Source organism: Mirounga leonina, unplaced genomic scaffold (assembly GCF_011800145.1).
Source record: "Mirounga leonina isolate KUSES-001 unplaced genomic scaffold, KU_Mleo_1.0 Mir_180, whole genome shotgun sequence".
In the NCBI taxonomy this organism is placed as follows: domain Eukaryota; kingdom Metazoa; phylum Chordata; class Mammalia; order Carnivora; family Phocidae; genus Mirounga; species Mirounga leonina.
This window is the reverse complement of record NW_023270469.1, coordinates 11,072,174-11,095,026: the sequence shown is the minus strand read 5'-3', so window position 1 is coordinate 11,095,026 and position 22,853 is coordinate 11,072,174. Positions and strand designations below refer to the sequence as shown.

Here is a 22,853-nt window from a genome sequence, read left to right as displayed (position 1 = left end):
GCCTGGGTGGCTCGCTCAGTCGTTAAGCGTCTGCCTTCAGCTCAGGTCATGATCCCAGGGTCCTGGGATGGAGCCCCACATCAGGCTCCCTGCTCCACGGGAAGCCTGCTTCTCCCTCTCCCACTCCCCCTGCTTGTGTTCCCTCTCTCGCTGTGTCTCTGTCAAATAAATAAATAAAATCCTAAAAAAAATAATTTCTGATCTCATTTGAGATATAGTACATACATCTAAGATAACATTAACAACTAATATAATGGTGTTTGTAAATAATATGTGAACTCAGATACACTGAAAGACCAGGAAGTAAATGAGTTCCCAGTATTTGGTATAAGGAATGTTATCAGGATGTTGGAAGGGTTACAGTAGTTTTAGAAAGAGATGAAAGACCTAGAAACACTAAGGGTGCATCCTGCAGTCTCATCTAAGGCTTGGAGTCCTCCCTAGATTCACATGTTTGTTAGCAGAGTTTAGTTCCTTGTAATTGAGGCTGTTGATTGTCTTGCTTGCTGTCTGTCTGGGTCTGTTCTGAGCTCCTAGCGGCCGTTGCTTACCATATGGCCTTCTCCACAACATGGCAGTTTGCTCCTTCAAGGCTGGTGGGAGCGTTTTCACTCATGCTTCGTGTTTCTCTGACTTGTTTGTGTCTTTGACCTTTAGGACTCTTTGAAGGGCTCTCCTGATTAGGTCATGTCCACCCAGGATAATCTCTCTTTTGAGTAATTAAAAATCAACCAAATTAGGGATCTTATTTAATTAACGACATCTGCAAATACCTCTTGCCATTTAATGTGATATAATCACAAGAATGATATCCCATCGTATTCACAGATTTTGCCTGTACTCAAGGGGAGAAGGTTATATGAGGGGTCTGTAACAAGGGGCTGGAATTTTGGGGGCTGTCTTAGAATTCTGCCTACTGGGGGATTCACACACCTGGCTATCTTTCCAGCAGAGAGAGGCCTGTGCCTGGTGCTACTTATATTTAAGGAGATGGGGGCTGAAAGTACCCCGGTGTCCTTGCAAGAGCCGTGGTTCTGTGATAGGGGGTGTGGCCTTGTCGGAAAGAGAGGTTCCAGAGCTCAGAGCAGGTATCAGCCTGGCTCTTGTTGAGCTAACTCAAATCTGCTCAGCCAGCTTTTAACTAAGCTGTCAAAAACAGAGTGGAAGTGTACCCCAAGGCCAGCCGAGCTTGTCCGTTGCTTGATTATGGAATCAAACACAATAATCTTAACCAATGAAATGGAAACATCCTCCATCTAATTTCATGTTATTACTCAGGGAAGCTTACTGTTTCTAGTTGGCTTGGTACCCTCTCTCCCACCCTTAGTTAGAAATAGCTGTTTATTAAAATTGCTTTACGGGCTCACTTATTAAAAAGCATTTATATGCAGAAAAACTCCTTATCACTATAAAGCATTTCAGCATTCATCTTTAAGTGCGATATTTTGAGATACAAATAACAACTCTCAAAATAATTTAGTAATAAAATGGAGTATTTGCTCAGAAATGTCGAAATATCAGCTAATATGATAGAATAGGAATTGAATTGAGGCTTACTCAATTTTCCCTCTAGGAATCAAAGTCTAAAACATCACAATTTCAGGTTGAAAATATCACTTAATGGAAATAGCACATACTTAGGAGGTCATCATTGCTGTGACTTCGTGCACATGTGATCTAGCTGGGCACAGTGTGAATGCTCTGAACATTCTAACTACATCATCAAAGGTGTCCAAATGAAGAGATGCCCGTGTCCTCTGAATTCCTTTCCACTCTCCTTGGGAGTTGTGGCCACTGAATTTCTGTATCATATGCAGTCTTAAATCCTGTTTTCCTGGAATAAATGAAACAAATAAATCTAAGCTTCAGAGATATAAAGAAAAATATGGCCTTTTGGAACATTAAAAAATGTTTCTTGGGCGCCTGGGTGGCTCAGTTGGTTAAGCGACTGCCTTCGGCTCAGGTCATGATCCTGGAGTCCCGGGATCGAGTCCCGCATCGGGCTCCCTGCTCGGCGGGGGGTCTGCTTCTCCCTCTGCCCTCTTCCCTCTCATGCTCTCTGTCTCTCATTCTCTCTCTCTCAAATAAATAAATAAAATCTTTTAAAAAAAATGTTTCTTAATGGGAAAACGGTGCATCACAAGGACACTTTACTTCCTTTTTTGGGTTAATAATTCTATGCTAGGGTTTTTTTTGTTATTTTGTTTTGTTTTGTTTTGTTTTAGAGGGAAGGATGATACTGTGTTTAGGCATGTTAAATGCTGCCCCCTCTTTCCTTCTCAAGGGAAAATTCTTGTAATAAGATTTTATGAGAGATATCCAGCGAAATCTTACTCACTTCCAACTCGTGAAGGTTTTGAATTTATAATAATAAACACTTAAGGCAGCAATCGCAAACACTTATATAGTACTTATATACCAGGTGCCAGTACTCTTTATATGCTGACTCATTTAATCCTCAGAAAGCCCTGTCTACCTTAGTATGATCATGATCCCCATTTAGAGATGGGGGAAGGCAGTTTCAATAGTGTTTAAGATCAGTTAGTAATTGACAGAGGCAGGACTTGAGCCCAGGGAGGATGTCTCCAAAGCTGTACTTGAACTCACTATGCTACACCACATGCTGGCTTCTGCGTGGGGTGACAGGTACCATGTGATGCTGATCATGTGACCCCAGCCAGTGGAGACCCAGACCACCTAGGAGGTGCCTTAATAGATGCCTGTTCAGGTTAAGGACTTCCCAGAAGGGAGTGAGGGGTGGTGGCTCTCAGGAGGAGTAACATATAGAAAGGAGAAGTTATGGCTGTGATTTGGAGAGGAAGCAGGTGCTCAAAATGTCCCAGCTTTGTGCACTGAGGAGAGGCTTGGGGTAAATCCTGTTTTCCAAGTGGCTTTGGGAATGAACCAGTCTTGTCTATCTCAAATTATAATCATATGAGTGGATTCCATTAACTCTAATGGCTTACTAAAAATGAGAGTTCTCATCATTAAAGCAATATATGTGTGTCCCCATCAGACTCAAAAGTGCATTTTAACAATCAGTGGGCAATATTTTGAGCCACAGAATCTGCAAAAAATTTCTTTTCTTGGTTCTACACCTACAGTTTGGGAACTGTGGTAGGTGGAGTAATGGCCTTCGGAGGATGTGCACATCTTAAACCCTGGAATCTTTGACTATGTTACCTTTACAGGGCAAAAAGGATTTTGCAGATATTAGATTAAGGCTCTTGAGATGGGGAGATTATCCTGGATTATCCAGGTGGGCTCAGTGTCATCACAAGAACTCTCAAAAGTGGAAGCAGCAGGAGAGTCAGGGGAGAGGTGTGATGATCCGAGGCCACGTGAAGGCAATGGGCCTGTAGAAGGAGGAAAAGCGAAGCAAATAGATTCTCCCCCAGAGCCTCCAGAAGGAATGTCGCCCTGCTGACACCTTATTTTAGCCCTTGAGGCTAAGTCTGGACTTCTGACATCAGAACTGTAAGATAATTAATTTGTGTTGCTTTCAGACACCAAGTTTGTGGTGATTTGTTACATCAGCAACAAACAGCCAACTAATACAGCAGCCATTTACTTCCTCTGTCTCTCTTCCCGGGCTGTGAAAAACAGACTTGTCTATAGTAATTCACTCAAGAGTTTTCACATGAACCTATTAAAAAAGAAGAAAAAAGAGAAGAAAAAATTCTTCGTAATATACATTTAAACCTCTTTTTTTTAGAGAAATGTCTTCATTACCCTTTGACTTTAGTTGTTCTATCATAGATTTAATGTCAATTAATTTGTCTTACATTCTACAATCTATTTGAGTTATTTTGAGTTTTATACTCACTTAAAGTTTCTCTTTGAGTCCTTTTTTTTTTTTTTAAGATTTTTTATTTATTTGCGAGAGAGAGAATGAGAGACAGAGAGCGTGAGAGGGAAGAGGGTCAGAGGGAGAAGCAGACTCCCTGCTGAGCAGGGAGCCCGATGTGGGACTCGATCCTTGGACTCCAGGATCATGACCTGAGCCGAAGGCAGTCGCTTAACCAACTGAGCCACCCAGGCGCCCCTCTTTGAGTCCTTTTTTAAATCAAAAGTCAGTTCTGAAATTTAGATGTGGTCCTAAAAGGAACTGCTTAGAGGTGTGTGTACAGGTCTTCAGTCTCTTCATCATGGTGTCGCATGTGGCCATTTTGTCAGGAAAAGTCCTTGATGTACGCAGATTCTTAGAGCTCTGATATCTCTTTGTTTTGTAATTATTTCTTCTACCTTTTCACTTTTGGTTGGTTTTGTCTGTTGGATTTGCAGGTCTCCTTGTCCTAAAATCTGGACTTTAAATAGTTGGTATTAAGCCTCTAAAATCAATCAGCCTCTGGCTGTGCCGTCATTAAAAGTTAACTGCCTTCTCATTAATCCATTAATTGTGCAGATTAATTGGGAAAGCAATTCAAACCAAAGCTCTAACTTGGGGCACGTAAGCCAGTGTTTGCCTCCAAGTGAAAGCTTATCCCATTAGCATCACAGAGTATTAAACAATTATATATATAATTCACACATGGCGTATATAGGAGGAAATGCATAGAACCCGAGAGGCTGCTGCAATAATAAATTTCTTGATGACTAGGAAAATCTCCCCGTGAGTCCGGCTCAGTTCTAGAAAAAAATACCAATAAGTGCTTACTTGTTTTAAATTGTGGCAATATGTTAGTTTTAGATTTAAGTCACTGATTGACAAAGTTAGAAGCTCATGTTTGTCTTACTTAATATATTTAAAGCTAGTATCCTCAAGTGAGTGTTAATTTTCATGCTGAGGTCAAATTTAATACTCAAAGAAGCTAAAGAATTTAGCAGTGGTCTGTACTCAGTGGTATTTAATTGAGTTGAAATGTTATTTTGGATGATGATGAGATAAAATCAGGATCAGCCTGTATTTTGTCGCCTGCTTTTCTGAAAAATTATATTTTATTTAAGTCCACTTGTAGCACTATTTCTTAAAAATTTTTCTTTTTCTTGCCAGAATGTTACTGTGTAGGGGCTGCCTCAACACACTGACAGTTGACACAGCTATGGAGGGAAAATGAGGCGGGGTGTAACACCAACCACTTTTCAATCTTTAAGCCAGCCTCATGAAGCCATAGGAAAGCATAAAGAGATGTGCAAAAGGAACAAGACTCTCTATTGGATAGGGATTACTTCACAAGTTTGTTCTACTGGTTTCTGAGCTAGCGTGGTCCCGGCTGCACTACACCCCAGACGAAGTAAGTCACGGTGACCTGGAATGGGGCACAGTCACAGGCAAGTCTTAAATCTCCCCCGTGTGATTCTACTCTGCAGCCAGGATGAATTACTGAAGGTGCATTCCGCCTTCAATTCCAGAGAGAACCTGGAGCTGATCCATGTATTTTTTATCAGGTTGATGATGCTTTTCAGACATACCTGGGTCTTCTGGAAGTTCTTAGGATGGACTTCTGGGGTTTTTCTTTGATGTGCTGAGCGAATGCCTATGATGATTGTAACTGTGGGGATGAGCCTGCAGAGTTGGGAAGAACTCATTATCATGGAAGTAAAGAAAGACGCTGAGAAGACGCAAAGGCTAGTGAGTCCAAGTTCACTATCCCAAGGGAGTCAGCCATCATCACTTGTGTTTGGCAGAGACTCCAAGGCAGGCAGGAGGAAGGGAAAGCTTTATAGTGGGGAAAAAAGGGGAGGCTTCAGGTATACTCAGAGTGGAGGCTGCTGGCATGGGGAAGCAGAAAGCAGGCTAAGTAGAAGCAGGGCATCCTATGTGACTGATTAGGTGTGTGTACTTGTTTTCTTCTGTATTTGGTAAATACATTATCCAGTACTAAGTTGGAAGTGGGGGCAAAAATTAGGGAAGTTGTAACTTATTAGCCAAGTCCTGGCTATTTGAGGCCAGTTGCTACAGGGGTGATTGTGTGGCTTTTTGGGCTTGTTACTGTAGATAGTAGGTTGGCTTCCTGGGCTGGTTGCCGTAGGTTATGGGTCAGAGTTCTATTTTTGTATATCATGCGGCCATTGCCCCTTTGTATATCCAGTCTCTCATTGGGCAAGACTCAGAGGGGCCTGAGGGACTGGATCCTATGTCATGTCAGGGCGGGGAGATGGGAGTACTCCTGGAATCTTGAAACTAGGCCTGAACAATTTGTAGAACTAACTCAGACTGGGCTTATGGTAAAAGAACAATATCGTTGTTAACTTTTTGGACGAGATCTTAGCTTGTACACAATATTCTTGATATACGTTAGCATAATTCCATAATTCCTTAGATTAGTTGATGATTTCTAATTTCAACTGAATGACAATTTTGATAATACAGATTAGAATAAGACATTTTCTTCAAGGAAATAGATTTCTTGAAGGGAAGGTCATTCCTTAATCCTGATTCTGTCAATGGAATATTTGGACTAGGTCTTTCTGAAAAGACTGAGATTCTAATGTTTCCAAAGCTCCCTGTCAAAGATCTCACCCCTGCCTCTAGTTGTATGGGGATTTTAAAATATTTTAAGTATGGGGTTGGCTGGGTGGCACAGTCAGTTAAGTGTCTGACTCTTGATCTCAGCTCAGGTCTTGATCTCAGGGTTGTAAGTTCAGGTCCCACTTTGGGCTCCATGCCCGGCATGGAGCCTACTTAAAAAAAATTGTTTGCTATCTATCCTATCCTGTCCAGTTATATCCTATCCTATTCAATCCTATCCTATCCTTCTCCAGTAAATATTCCTTTGGGAAACATGATTCATTAGCAGACATGCCAGTGATTTTGGCAGGTCTTCCAAATAATAGAGAAGGTGTTTTACTCAGTAACAACTTAGCTGAGTGCTACTGCAAATTAGCTCTGTTTTTTGGTCAAGTATATTTTAGATTACCAATACTTTTTTCAACAGTGTACTCAGTCAGAATAGGAGTTCTTATCCTTGGGTGAATAATTTAACCATGGTGTACCTTTCTTTTCAATTGTCCAATGGAATTAATACTACGAAGTAATATAGGCTATTTGTCAGGATCAAATGAGTTAATACATGTGAAGCACTGAGAACATAAGCAGCTAATAATATATGCCTATTATCTTAGTACAGGTAAGTATTACACAGAGATTAAGAAAATTGAATTACTTTTATTAAAAACAGCTTTTACTTACTTATGAGAATTATGCTTTAAAGCCCTTTGTAAAATAAAATTACTTTCAATCGAGCTATATTAAAATACTTTCACTGTAGCTTGCATCTTTATTTATAAGAGGCTGTTGAGTTTATATACACAGTTTGCCAAAGATCTAATTTATCATTGTCTTTTTAATGACAATGGTAAGTTTTTCTCTCATGTGAAGAATAAATGGTGACTTTTCTGAGATACTGACCTGAAAGCTGTAGGTTTGTGTGTCTTTGTATGTGTGTGTGTATGTGAAAAATGTCTCAATATAAATTCGGTTAATGTGGATATTCTAACAGAATTCATTAAAATTGTCTTCTACATGTAATCAGTGTATAGAATTTTTTTTTTTTTACAAAAACATTAAAAACTCTAGTTTCACATTTCAAGGCTAATGTGGAAATTCTAATATGACTATGAGAAAGGTTGAATAAAAGGTAACATAATTTTGGAAAAACACAGAGTAATAACAGTGATGTCCATTTCTTCCTCTAATAGAAAAAGGCATTAATTAACCAAACATGCCCTGCTACCGTTTTGAATAGTACAAGACTTTCCCTTTAATGACTGTATTTTTAAATTTCATTAGTGACTGGAGTCTTAATGAGTTCCTTTGCTCCTTTGACCTAGATGTGCCCCCCCCCCTTCCGCCCCTCCGGTCATAAAGACGTCAGGCTGTACTCTCGGTGGTCCTTAGTCCTCATCTGGTTCCTGCAGGGAGTTGGGGCCGTGCAGTTGGCTCCTCCCCTGCGGCGCGGAGCTGGGTGAGGGGTGGGCGGAGTGGGAGCTGAGTCGAGGCGTGCGCTGCGGCAGCCCAAAGCCTGGGTGCAAGCTGTGATGACCCCGGTCCCACCCTCTAGCCCCTAGGAGGAAAGCGGGTGCAGGCCAGAGCTCTCTTGCTGGCAGGTAGACAGCCCAGTCCGTCCCATGTGCAGGTGGTGAGGGTTGCAAAGAGCAGCACTGAGGGCCAGGAAGGCCACAGTCTCCTTGGGGCCTATCCTAATAGGTGGGGAGGGGAGCGAAACAGCGGAACTGTTCCGTCCTGCTCCTGTAATTGAGAAACCTTCCTTCTTAGTGTCAAAAGACAGCTCGAGGGGAGTTGGGGGCTAGGGCCTCCACGCCAATGCAAAGCAAGGGCTGTACGGAAAAGGAGTGAGCAGCACGTATGCCACTGATGGGCCCGAAGCAGAGGTGAACGGGCTGCAGCACTGGGAGAGAAGTGGGGTGAGGCGAGGGCCCCAGGCTGGGCTGCACAACTGCTCGCAGCGGCAGGAGGGGGCCGCAGAGGTTGAGGGTCCGGTCCCAAAGCCCCCCCTCCACAGTTAGCACAGGTGCTCCCTGCTTGACCACTTCTGTGGTGGGCAGTCCTTCGGAGACTTACAGGGGTGGTGCGAAGGTGCAGTACCTGGACACTATATATTCACGTGTGTAAATGTGTACATTATATATGTAATACATGCGTTGTTTGTATAATATATAATATGTGTATATATTTAATATAATATATAATAACATGTACGTATTATATGGCATATTTAGACATAAATACATGTGTACTAATGTATATATAACATGTAAATCTACAAAATATTTACACATATAAATGCATATATTTATAATTTATATGTACATATAATGTATAAACTAATGTATATTTCTAGTTTGTATGAATTCATATTTATGTATATGTATACATGTATGTGTTATTTTTATTAACACTTATGCATATAATATCTGTACATATAAAATATATTCATATGTATTTATATAAGGATACCATACAGTAAGTGAATGCTCTCACATACAGTTTGATAGCCAACTTAGCATTTATACAGCTTTTATACACATTATGGATGTACGTGTATACATTATAATATATGTATATGTATGTACGTATATGTATTATAATTGTCTATATGTTATTAATACATATATAGTGTACATATATAATATATAAGTACACATTTGTACATATGCAAATATAATGTGTGTACTATAATACATACGTACTATTATGTGTATAATAGTAAATGTACATATATATATATGTCTCTGATGAAGGGACCAGAATAGTAATGATCTGACATAGTATTTTATTTAAAAATAAGAACTGAAATAGTATGTTATTTCAGATTTGAAAACTCCGTACTTAAATATGTATTTATGCACTCCGAACAATGATCATATGCTCTCTGAGAAGCGGTAAATTATTAATCATGAGAATTTGAGGAAGCCAAGAGTTCCAGGTGAGAGATTAGTTCAGAGAGGACTAGTTCACTGGGTTGCTTTTACTAGAGTCTAGGGTAGGCTTTCTCAGCTACTGCACTATTGATATTTGGGATTGGATAATTCTTTGTTGTGGAGGGCTGCCCTGTGCACCATAGGATGTTTAGCAGCATCCCTGGCCTCCACCCACGAGGTTCTAGAATTTCCCCAAGTTGTGATGACCAGAGTGTCTCCAGATGTCGCTAAATGTCCCCTGGGGTGTTAAATCACCTCCAGTTGTGGTTCTCAGCTTTGCAAGTCTAGAACCTGCATCTCACTGCATTTACTGGTACAGTCAGAGAAAACTTGTTTTCTGGAATTAAATACACAGGAGACTCATATTTAATCCAGAATTCCATTTTATTAACGTCTGGAGGGAAATATTCCTTTTACCCCAGACTCATTATTGCTGTCTGAAACCTCCCTCCCTTGGTTCAAGACTGTTGAAGATCAATAGTTTTACAGTTTATTTATTATTTTATAGTTTTTTGGTAATAAATTGCTTGGCACATCTGGAATAAGAGTATACAACTTCTTGAGAGACAGTTTATTTATGTCATTATGGTATCTGATGAAATTCCTATACTCCAAACGTAAAGAAATAGTAATTGTAGTTATGGCATTCTTCCGTACTGGATTCTAGACCCCAGCTCACTTTTTAAACATCATGGTTCCACTACAGTGAGACAAGCAAATTAACCAAAGTCTATATGTCAGTTACCTTATCTGTACAATAACAGTAATATTGGTATCTCAAAGAGGGGAGTGGTAAGGATTAATAACTATGTGAAATGGTTGTAAGTTCTTAGCACAGAGTACTCACTGAATGTGTGTTTGTTATTATTAGTTTTATGTAAGAATAATGTTAGAATATTTTATTGCTAAATAAACACACAGTAGTAGGTCATGGGGAAATGTGTATGCTCGTGGTAAAACTTAATAACGTCATGTAATCACCACCCAGACCAACAACTGGAACTTTACCAAATACCAGAAGCCTCCCTGACCCATTTCTCATATCTCCTGTCCTTTTCCCCATAAATGAAATAAACACCCCTTCTCTTATTTTAATCCCACGTTAAGCTAAAAATAGAACAGTATTGATTCTCAGTTTATAATGGCAAAAACAAATGAGCAGTAAATATATGCCTTCAAGAGTGATTGCACTGGAGAGGCATTTTACATCTGAAACATCGATTTGAATCTGCATAATTGATTGTGAATTGCAGTTAAACACCTTTTTTTTGGTCACACTTACACCTGAATACTGATAATGATTAAAAAATGACGGTACTTCTGGTAAACACATACCCACACATGCCTCCTCCCCATAGAGATAATGCACTCTTTGGTACCTGCAGACGCACACATGGCCCTTTCCACAGTGTACTAAAGCATTTTGGTAGTTGTTCATGGTTCGGCATAATCAGAACTCCCTTCGTCACTCCATGGATTGTGTGTCTCTTTATGTCTGCACTCCTTAATACTTGAATTACCACCAGATCGGCAGTGTCAGTACTTAAGCCAATCAATAGACATGCAGGAACCGTGGGCCTGTTATCAAGTCTGTCTTAAGAGTTAGCTAAAGAATTTAAGGTGTGCAGGAAGAAAAAGCAGACTCTAAATGAAAATGAGATAGTCTTAAAAAGTAAAATGCTATCTCAGGAAAATTCTTCTGAAAGGCATGCCAATGTTAAATTGGTAAATTTTTTACTTGTCTCTTACACTTTAGACATTTAGCTTTAAGGAAAAATACATTTCAAATAACAAGCCTGCAAAAAATATTGTAGTTTGAATACTTAAACAATGAAACTACTAATGACTTTAAAAAAAAAACTTCAGGCAGAATAAGCTTCATAAAATTTCAGGTGAATCTAGATAATTCCTAGATTAATTTAATTTAAATTAAATTGCTTATTGTAGGCGCGCATGGGTGGCTCAGTCGGTTAAGCGGCTGCCTTCGGCTCAGGTCATGATCCCAGGGTCCTGGGATTGAGCCCCGCATCGGGCTCCCTGCTCAGCAGAGAGCCTGCTTCTCCCTTTCCGTCTGCCTGCCGCTCTGCCTACTTGTGCTGTCTCTCTGTCAAAAAAAAAAAAACAACAAAACTTTAAATTGCTTATTGTTAATTAAAAAATTGGGACAATAACCCTGCATGATTTTTAATGATCAATTATGTTAAATCCTAAATATGAGAGAAATATTTTTCTGATTAGAGTAAAAAAATGGCAACGACTTAATTGTATAAAATAAAAGACAAATAGGGGTGCCTGGGTGGCTCAGTTGTTAAACGTCTGCCTTTGGCTCAGGTCATGATGCTAGGGTCCTGGGATTGAGCCTGCATTGGACTCTCTGCTCAGCGGAGAGCCTGCATCTCCCTCTCCCACTCTATCTGCTTGTGTTCCCTCTCTCGCTGTGTCTCTCTCTGTCAAATAAATAAATAAAATCTTAAAAAAAAAAAGACAAATATAAAAGATTGCATGGAATGAAGAACTAGCTGAATAAAATAGCATATATGGATATCATGGTCACCATGAGATTCTTTTTCCTCTCTCTATCCTAGTAGAGATACTGATAGAAAATATCTATTCCTGAGATACTTTCCCTCTCTCTTTGTGCCTTTTTTAAATTTTATATGTGATAACATAAAAGGATAGATGATAGACAGGTGTATACTTTCATATATATCCTTATATGCATGTTGATATATACATACATGTATGTACACACACTATATACACATTGCCTTCCTCCAGAAGTAACTAGTATCCTGAATGTTATGCTTTTCATTTCCTTAAGTTTTTTAAAAATCACATTTATTGCTAAACAACACATTGCTTAGCTTTGCTTATTTTTTTAATTTTGTTTTTAAGCATTAAATTTTTATTTTATTTTATTATGTTATGTTAATCACCATACATTACATCATTCGTTTTTGATGTAGTGTTCCATGATTCATTGTTTGTGCATAACACCCAGTGCTCCATGAAGAACGTGCCCTCTTTAATACCCATCACCAGGCTAACCCATCCCCCAACTGCCCTCCCCTCTAGAACCCTCAGTTTGTTTCTCAGAGTCCATAGTCTCTCAGGTTCGTCTTCCCCTCCGATCTCCTCCCCTTCATTTTTCCCTTCCTGCTATCTTCTTCTTCTTTTTTTTTTTTTTAACATATAGTGTATTATTTGTTTCAGAGATATAGGTCTGTGATTCAACAGTCTTCCACAATTCACAGCACTCACCATAGCACATACCCTCCCCAATGTCTATCACCCAGCCGCCCCATCCCTCCCACTCCCCACCACTCCAGCAACCCTCATTTTGTTTCCTGAGATTAAGAATTCCTCATATCAGTGAGGTCATATGACACATGTCTTTCTCTGATTGACTTATGTCGCTCAGCATAACACCCTCCAGTTCCATCCACGTTGTTGCAAATGGCAAGATCTCATTCCTTTTGATGGCTGCATAATATTCTATTGTATATATATACCACCTCTTCTTTATCCATTCGTCTGTCGATGGACATCTTGGCTCTTTCCATAGTTTGGCTATTGTGGACATTGCTGCTATAAACATCGGGGTGCACATACCCCTTTGGATCCCTACATTTGTATCTTTGGGGTAAATACCCAGTAGTGCAATTGCTGGGTCATAGGGTAGCTCTATTTTCAACTTTTTGAGGAACCTCCATACTGTTTTCCAGAGTGGTTGCACCAGCTTGCAATCCCACCAACAGTGTAGGAGGGTTCCCCTTTCTCCGCATCCCCACCAACATCTGTTGTTTCCTGACTTGTTAATTTTAGCCATTCTGACTGGTGTGAGGTGGTATCTCATTGAGGTTTTGATTTGGATTTCCCTAATGCCCAGCGATGTTGAGCACATTTTCATGTGTCTGTTGGCCATTTGGATGTCTTCTTTGGAAAAATGTCTGTTCATGTCTTCTGCCCATTTCTTGATTGGATCATTGGTTCTTTGTGTGTTGAGTTTAAGAAGTTCTTTATAGATTTTGGATACTAGCCCTTTATCTGATATGCCATTTGCAAATATCTTCTCCCATTCTGTCGGTTGTCTTTTGGTTTTGTTGACTGTTTCTTTTGCTGTGCAAAGCTTTTTATCTTGATGAAGTCCCAGTAGTTCATTTTTGCCCTTGCTTCCCTTGTCTTTGGCGATGTTTCTAGGAAGAAGTTGCTGCGGCTGAGGTCGAAGAGGTTGCTGCCTGTGTTCTCCTTTAGGATTTTGATGGACTCCTGTCTCACACTGAGGTCTTTCAACATTTGGAGTCTATTTTTGTGTGTGGTGTAAGGAAATGGTCCAGTTTCACTCTTCTGCATGTGGCTGTCCAATTTTCCCAACATCATTTGTTGAAGAGACTGTCTTTTTTCCATTGGACATTCTTTCCTGCTTTGTCAAAGATGAGTTGGCCATAGAGTTGAGGGTCCATTTCTGGGCTCTCTATTCTGTTCCATTGATCTATGTGTCTGTTTTTGTGCCAGTACCATACTGTCTTGATAATTACAGCTTTGTAATAGAGCTTGAAGTCCGAAATTGTGATGCTACCAGCTTTGCTTTTCTTTTTCAACATTCCTCTGGCTATGTGGGGTCTTTTCTGGTTCCATACAAATTTTAGGATTATTTGCTCTATTTCTTTGAAAAAAGTTGATGGTATTTTGATGGGGATTGCATTGAATGTGTAGATTGCTCTAGGTAGCATTGACATCTTCACAACATTTGTTCTTCCAGTCCATGAGCATGGAACGTTTTTCCATTCCTTTGTGTCTTCCCCAATTTCTTTCATGAGTATTTTATAGTTTTCTGAGTACAGATCCTTTGTGTCTTTGGTTAGATTTATTCCTAGGTATCTTATGGTTTTGGGTGCAATTGTAAATGGGATTGACTCCTTAATTTGTCTTTCTTCTGTCTTGTTGTTGGTGTATAGGAATGCCACTAATTCTTAAAAAATTTTTTATTGTTATGTTAATCACCATACAATACCTCATTGGTTTTTGATGTACTGTTCCATGATTCATTGTTTGTGCATAACACCCAGTGCTCCATGCAGAACATGCCCTATTTAATACCCATCACCAGGCTAACCCATCCCCCAACTGCCCTCCCCTCTAGAACCCTCAGTTTGTTTTTCAGAGTCCATCGTCTCTCATGGTTCGTCTCTCTCTCCGATTTCCCCCCTTGATTCTTCCCCTTCTGGTATCTTCTTCTTCTTTTTTTCTTTCTTAACATATATTGCATTAGTTGTTTCAGAGGTGCAGATCTGTGATTCAACAGTCTTGCACAATTCACAGCGCTCATGATAGCACATACCCTCCCCAATGTCTATCACCCAGCCACCCCATCCCTCCCACCCCCCCACCCCAGCAACTGTCAGTTTGTTTTCTGAGATTAAGAATTCCTCATATCAGTGAGGTCATATGATACATGTCTTTCTCTGATTGACTTATTTCACTCAGCATAACACCCTCCAGTTCCATCCACGTCGTTGCAAATGGCAAGATCTCATTCCTTTTGATGGCTGCATAATATTCCATTGTATATATATACCACATCTTCTTTATCCATTCATCTGTCGATGGACATCTTGGAATGCCACTGATTTCTGTGCATTGATTTTATATCCTGCCACTTGACTGAATTCCTGTATGAGTCCTAGCAGTTTTGGGGTGGAGTCTTTTGGGTTTTCCACATAAAGTATCATATCATCTGCAAACAGTGAGAGTTTAACTTCTTCTTTGCCAGTTTGGATGCCTTTTATTTCTTTTTGTTGTCTGATTGCTGAGGCTAGGACTTCTAATACTATGTTGAATAGCAGCGGTGATAGTGGACATCCCTGCTGTGTTCCTGACCTTAGGAGGAAAGCTCTTAGTTGTTGCCCATTGAGAATGATATTTGCTGTGGGTTTTTCATAGATGGCTTTTATGATATTGAGGTATGTACGCTCTATCCCTACACTGTGAAGAGTTTTGATCAAGAAAGGATGCTGTACTTTGTCAAATGCTTTTTCTGCATCTATTGAGAGGATCATATGATTCTTGTTCTTTCTTTTATTAATGTATTGTATCACATTGATTGATTTGCAGATGGTGAACCAACCTTGCAGCCCAGGGATAAGTCCCACTTGGTCATGGTGAATAATCCTTTTAATGTACTGTTGTATCCTATTGGCTAGTATTTTGGTGAGGATTTTTGCATCCATGTTCATCAAGGATATTGGTCTGTAATTCGCCTTTTTGATGGGGTCTTTGTCTGGTTTGGGGATCAGGGTAATGGTGGCCTCATAAAATGAGTTTGGAAGTTTTCCTTCCATTTCTATTTTTTGGAACAGTTTCAGAAGCATAGGTATTAATTCTTCTTGAAATGTTTGGTAGAATTACCCTGGGAAGCCATCTGGCCCTGGGCTTTTGTTTGTTGGGAGATTTTTGATGACTGCTTCAATTTCCTTAGTGGTTATAGGTCTGTTCAGGTTTTCTGTTTCTTCCTGGTTCAGTTTTGGTAGTTGATACATCTCTAGGAATGCATCCATTTCTTCCAGGTTATCTAATTTGCTGGCATAGAGTTGCTCATAACACGTTCTCATAATTGTTTGTATTTCTTTGGTGTTGGGTGTGATCTCTCTTCTTTCATTTGTGATTTTATTTATTTGGGTCATTTCTCTTTTCTTTTTGATAAATCTGGCCAGGGGTTTATCAATCTTGTTAATTCTTTCAAAGAACCAGCTCCTAGTTTCGTTGATCTGTTCTACTGTTCTTTTGGTTTCTATTTCATTGATTTCTGTTCTGATCTTTCTTATTTCTCTTCTCCTGCTGGGTTTAGGCTTTCTTTGCTGTTCTTTCTCCAGCTCCTTTAGGTGTAGGGTTAGGTTCTGTATTTGAGACCTTTCTTGTTTCTTGAGGAAGGCTTGTATTGCTATATACTTTCCTCTTAGGACTGCCTTTGCTGTATCCCAAAGATTTTGAACAGTTGTGTTTTCATTTTCATTTGTTTCCGTGGATTTTTTAAATTCTTCTTTAATTTCCTGGTTGACCCATTCATTCTTTAGTAGGATGCTCTTTAGCCTCCATGTATTTGAGTTTTTTCTGACTTTCCTCTTGTGATTGAGTTCTAGTTTCAAAGCACTGTGGTCTGAAAATATGCAGGAATGATCCCAATCTTTTGGTACCGGTTGAGACCTGACTTGTGACCTAGGATGTGATCTATTCTGGAGAATGTTCCATGGGCACTAGAGAAGACTGTGTATTCTGTTGCTTTGGGGTGGAATGTTCTGAATATATCTGTGAAGTCCATCTGGTCCGCTGTGTCATTTAAAGCCTTTATTTCCTTGTTGATCTTTTGCTTAGATGATCTGTCCATCCATTTCAGTGAGGTGGGTGTTAAAGTCCCCCACTATTATTGTATTGTTGTCGATGTGTTTGTTTGCTTTTGTTATTAATTGGCTGCTCCCACATTAGGGGCATAGATATTTACAATTGTTAGATCTTCTTGTTGGATAGACCCTTTAAGTAGGATATAGTGTCCTTCCTCATCTCTTATTACAGTCTTTGGTTTAAAATCTAATTTGTCTGATATAAGGACTTCCACCCTAGCTTTCCTTTGGTGTCCATTAGCATGGTAAATATTTTTCCACCTCTTCACTTTCAATCTGGGGTGTCTTTGGGTCTAAAATGAGTCTCTTGCAGACAGCATATCGATGGGTCTTGTTTTTTTATCCAATCTGATAGCCTGTGTCTTTTGATTGGGGCATTTAGCCCATTTACATTCAGGGCAGTTATTGAAAGATATGAATTTAGTGCCATTGTATTGCCTGTAAGGTGACTGTTACTGTATATCGTCTGTGTTCCTTTCTGGTCTATGTTACTTTTAGGCTCTGTCTTCGCTTAGAGGACCCCTTTCAATATTTCTTGTAGGGCTGGTTTTGTGTTTGCAAATTCCTTTAGTTTTTGTTTGTCCTGGAAGCTTTTTATCTCTCCTTCTATTTTCAATGACAGCCTAGCTGGATATAGTATTCTTGGCTGCATATTTTTCTCATTTAGTGCTCTGAATATATCCTGCCAGTCCTTTCTGGCCTGCCAGGTCTCTGTGGATAGGTCTGTTGCCAATCTAATGTTTCTACCATTGTAGGTTACATATCTCTTGTCCCAAGCTGCTTTCAGGATTTTCTCTTTGTCTCTGCTTACAAGTTTTACTATTAGATGTTGGGGTGTTTTAAGTAAAACTTACAAGTTTTACTATTAGATTTTGGGGTGTTGACGTATTTTTATTGATTTTGAGAGGGGTTCTCTGTGCCTCCTGGATTTTGATGCCTGTTTCCTTCCCCAAATTACGGAAGTTCTCTGCTGTAATTTGCTGCAGTATACCTTCTGCTCCTCTCTTCTTCTGGGATCCCAATTATTCTAATATTGTTTTGTCTTATGGTATCACTTATCTCTAGAATTCTACCCTCGTGATCCAGTAGTTGTTTATCTCTCTTTTTCTCAGCTTCTTTATTGTCCATCATTTCGCCTTCTATATCACTAATTCTCTCTTCTGCCTCATTTATCCTAGCACTTAGAGCCTCCATTTATGATTGCACCTCATTAATAGCTTTTTGATTTCGACTTGGTTAGATTTTAGTTCTTTTATTTCTCCAGAAAGGGTTTCTCTAAATCTTCCTTGCTTTTTTCAAGCCCAGGTAGTATCTTTAAAATCGTCATTCTGAACTCTAGTTCTGACATCTTACTAATGTCTGTATTGATTAGGTCGTCAGTACTGCCTCTTGTTCTTTTTTTTGAGGTGATTTTTTCTGTCTTGTCATTTTGTTCAGAGGAGAATAGATGAATGAGAGAACAAAATGCTAACAGGGTAACAACAACCCCAGAAAAATATACACTAAACAAATCAAAAGAGACATGAAATGGGGAAAAGACAGGGAATTATAGAAAAAAGAAAAAAAAAAGAAAAAGATTAAAAAAACAGAATATGATCGAATATGATCAGGCTGGTGCATAGATCAGTGGCACACACTAGATTTTGGGCATATTTTGGTCTGTTAGAAGAAAGTGACTCCCGAAATTTTAAAGAATGAAAAACTTACGTATGTACAAAAATAAGGGTAAATACAATGAAGGGATGGAATATGACTGCAAAGATGAAAATTATAAAAGATTTTATAAAAGGAATTGATAAAAAGTTGCTTGAAAAAAGAAAGAAGAGGAATTAAAAAAAGGAGAGAATGTGATCAGGCAGGAGACTAGAACAAAGCCATACACTAGAGATTTAGGGTATATTTTGGTCTGTTAGAAGAAACTGTATCATAAAATTTTAAATTTTAAAGAGAGAATAACATATATATATATATATACACCAAAAATAAGGTTAACTACTATGGAGGGATACAATATGACTCTAAAAATGAAAAATAAAAAAGATTTTTAAAAAAAGGATTGATAAGATGTTGGTTGAAAAACGGAAAAAGAAAAATTAAAAAAAAAAAGAAAATTAAAAAAATTAACTTTGAAAGACTAAAGAATCATGGTAAAAAAGCCATGAATTCTATGTGCAGTATTCCCCTAGCACTGGAGTTCTGCTGTTCTCATTGATTGGTAAACTTGGTCTTGACTGGCGGTTCTTGCTGATCTTCTTGGGGAGGGGCCCCTTGCCGTGGTTCCCAAATATCTTTGCAGGAGGTGGAATTACTCCGCCCTTGCTGGTCTGGGCTAAGTAATCTGCTCGGGTTTGCTCTTGGGAGCTTTTGTCCCCTGCAAGCTTTCGGTAGAGCTTTGGAGGACGAGACTGAAAATGGCGGCTTCCCAATCTCCGCCCCGGAGGAGCCGAGAACTTGGGGCCCCACTCCTCAGTGCGCCCCCAGAGAAAAGCAGTCAGTCACTCCCATCTCCCCGGTCTCTGGCCGCACTCTTTGCTCACCCGGCCTGTGACCAAGTGTTTCTATCTCTGGCACCCGACCCCTGTGGAGTCTCCAAACCCAGCAGATCCCTGCGGTACGCTCCAGCACCGCTCCTTCTGGGGGAAGAAGGGGAGTCTCCCTGGATCTGCCGCTTGTTGGGTCCCTGCTGGAGGAGCAGTGGCACGACTGTGCCATGGACTATGGTTTATGGCAACCCCGAGTTGAGAGCCCACGCCTCGGCTCCGTCTCTGCAGCCGGCTTCCCCGCTCTGATACCTGGGAGCTCCGCCACACTCAAGCACCCCTGGTCTTCCTGTGACCCCAAGTGTCCTGAGACCGCACTGTCCCAGCGAGGGTTCCACCCCCCACTTAGCCACTGGAGCGACGTCCCTCAGTGGAGCGGACTTCTAAAAGTTCCGATTTTTTGCTCCGCTGCTCTATCACTTGCCAGTAGCGGCTGAGGGAGGCCCGCTCCCCTGCCATCTATCTTCTAGAATATCCCCTCGGATTCACTTCTCCGCACATCCTACCTTCCAGAAAGTGGTCACTTTTCAGTTCAGAGAGTTGCTGCTATTCTTTTCTTCGATCTCCTGTTGAGTTTTCCTAGGTGTTCAGAATGGTTTGATCCCTATCTAGCTGAATTCCTGGGACCAGACAAAATTTAGGTCTCCTACACCTCCACCATCTTGCTCTCCTCCTCCAGCTTTGCTTATTTTTAAGATACTCAAAACTGTCAAATATGAATTAATTATATGGTCTTCTATAGTTTGATTTTTTTTCACTAAAAATTTTGTGTCTAAGATCCAACCATTATCTTTGGTGTGCATTGGTCTATTTCCTTTGTACTGCTGTATATTATTCCATTGTGAAGAGTACTACGATACTGATCTGTTCTTTGGTCATTGGATGTTTGAGTTTTGAATGATTCTTTCCTATTATGAGCAGTGTTGCTGGAAACTGCCCGTCTCCTGGTGCACAAATGCAAGAGTTTCTCTAGGTCAGTGTTTCCCAACTTTTCTCTTTTCATGTGACAGAGAAAATACTAGTATTTCTATCACAGCCTTGGGTTAGAAAGGCAAACTCCTTGAGACTGGTGGTTTATCCTAGGGATACTCTGCCCAAGATGACATATGTATCAGTGGAATTGAGGAATGTCGGGGTACGGAAAAATGCACAAGCCAATGACAAATTGGTTTTTAAAGTAGGTGCTCAAATTTACACTCCCACTAGCCCCTTGTTGGAGCTTCTCTTGGCCCACATTCTGTGGATGATCTGGTGTTGTAAGAATTCTAAAATCTTGTGACTATACTGTCTGTAAAATAGTATCCAATTGTAGTCTTGATTTACACTTCTTTTTACTGATGAGTTAGAGCATCAGTTTGTATAGGTTCTGTTCTGTGAGCTCTCTGGTCCTCCCTTATGCTATTTTTCCAAGTGTGTTTTCTAACTGATTTAAAGGTAGTCTTTAGGGGCACCTGGATAGCTCAGTCATTAAGTGTCTGCCTTCGGCTCAGGTCATGATCCGAGGGTCCTGGAATGAAGCCCTGCATCGGGCTCCCTGCTCAGTGGGAAGCCTGCTTCTCCCTCTCCCACTCCCCCTGCTTGTGTTCCCTCTCTCGCTGTGTCTCTCTCTGTCAAAAAATAAATAAAAAATCTTAAAAAAAAATAAAGGTAGTTTTTATTTTCGTTTATTTTTAAAAAAAGATTTATTTATTTTAGAGGAGAAAGTGAGTGCGTGTGAGTTGGGGGTGGGGCAGAGGGAAAGAATCTTCAAGCATAGTCCCCCCTGAGTGTGGAGCCTGACCCTGGGCTTGATCTCACGACCCATGAGATCATGACCTGAGCTGAAACCAAGACTTGGACGCTCAACCAACTGAGCCACCCAGGCACCCCTGTTTTTCTTTATTTTATTTTAGTTTCCTTAATTTGGAATACTAATCATATGCTGTTTTGCACATACTTTCCACAGGTGATGTTTCTCTTTACGTGTCTTTTGGGAAGCATAATTTCTTAATTTTAATATAGTTTAATTTATAAACCCTTCTTTATATACATTTATTTATAAATTCAGTATACTGATTACATATTTTTGTTTCTTGCTTAGGGAAACCTTTTTTCTACCTCAAGATATTATATTATTTTATAATTTCTGTGAAAATTTTCTTCCCTATTTTCATATTCTCTTGTCTTTAAATTCTTTTCCTTTTCTTACTGAACTTATTAGACCTCTAATAGAAAATCACATATAAGCAGTGGGCATATTGTTAGAGATCCTGGTATTTTTTGTTTTGTTTGTTTATTTGACCTGTTTGTTCCAAGAAAGCTGTCAGCACTGTACTAACCTGAATGTGGATTTTCCCTTTCGGCAGATGATTGTGATGAGCCTCTGGTGTCTTCCTTGTCTCAGGCATCATTCAGCAGTTCATCTGAACTTTCTAGCAGTCATGGTGCCGGATTTGCAAGGCTAAATCGAAGAGATGGTAAGTCTGCTTTTTTCCTTCTGATTGGCTCATGATGAATCTCATTAATTTTCCATTCTCTTGTAATAAAATCATTATAAGTGATATATTGTGAAAGGAAGTACATGTCTCAATCAGCAAATGGCTGGAACTCATGGGAAGTATAAGACCTGTAGGCCTGGTTCTGGAATGGCAAAGGGTCACATCCTATTTTAAAATCCTGTATCATCATTTCAGCACCCAAGGAACTGAATTCCTTCAGTATGGTGAGCTTTATATATCTCTTATAAAATAAACCTTTCTACAACAATGTACAATCATGATGTATACAGTAGCCATGAAAATTTAATTGACTCTCTATTTCAAGTTAAATAGGAAGCTTGCAAGAAGAAGTAATTTTCAAAGATGCTATTTATTTATTTATTTATTTATTTATTTAATGACATTTTTCTTTGTTTTTGTTTTTTCTTAATTTTTTTATTGTTATGTTAATCCCCATACGTTACATCATTAGTTTTTGATGTAGTGTTCCATGATTCATTGTTTGTGCATAACACCCAGTGCTCCATGCAGAACGTGCCCTCCTCAATACCCATCACCAGGCTAACCCATCCTCCCACCCCCCTCCCCTCTAGAATCCTCAGTTTGTTTTTCAGAGTCCATCGTCTCTCATGGTTCGTCCACCCCTCCGATTCCCCCCCTTCATTCTTCCCCTCCTGCTATCTTCTTCTTCTTTTTTTTTTTCCTTAACATATATTGCATTATTTGTTTTAGAGGTACAGATCTGAGATTCAACAGTCTTGCACAATTCACAGCGCTTACCAGAGCACATACCCTCCCCAGTGTCTATCACCCAGTCAGCCTATCCCTCCCACCCCACCCCCCACTCCAGAAACCCTCAGTTTGTTTCCTGAGATTAAGAATTCCTCATATCAGTGAGGTCATATGATACATGTCTTTCTCTGTTTGACTTATTTCACTCAAGATGCTAGTTATTTAAAAATAAGAATCCCTCAGTTTGTTTAATTCTCAATGTAGGTGACATGATTTTCTCTCCTGTGGAGGAAAGGGAACTTAATAAGTTTCATGCTCCTTTA

At 39.8% G+C, this 22,853-nt stretch overlaps 1 protein-coding gene across 1 annotated transcript in view; it reads left to right on the top strand.

Moving 5' to 3' along the window:
- The window catches only part of CNTNAP4 (contactin associated protein family member 4), a 257,652-nt gene that overhangs the window by 20,529 nt on the left and 214,270 nt on the right, over positions 1-22,853 (top strand). The window contains exon 2 of the mRNA XM_035024744.1: positions 21,667-21,777. Within this exon, the coding sequence (XP_034880635.1) occupies positions 21,667-21,777 (111 nt within the window). The remainder of the gene's footprint in view (positions 1-21,666; positions 21,778-22,853) is intronic.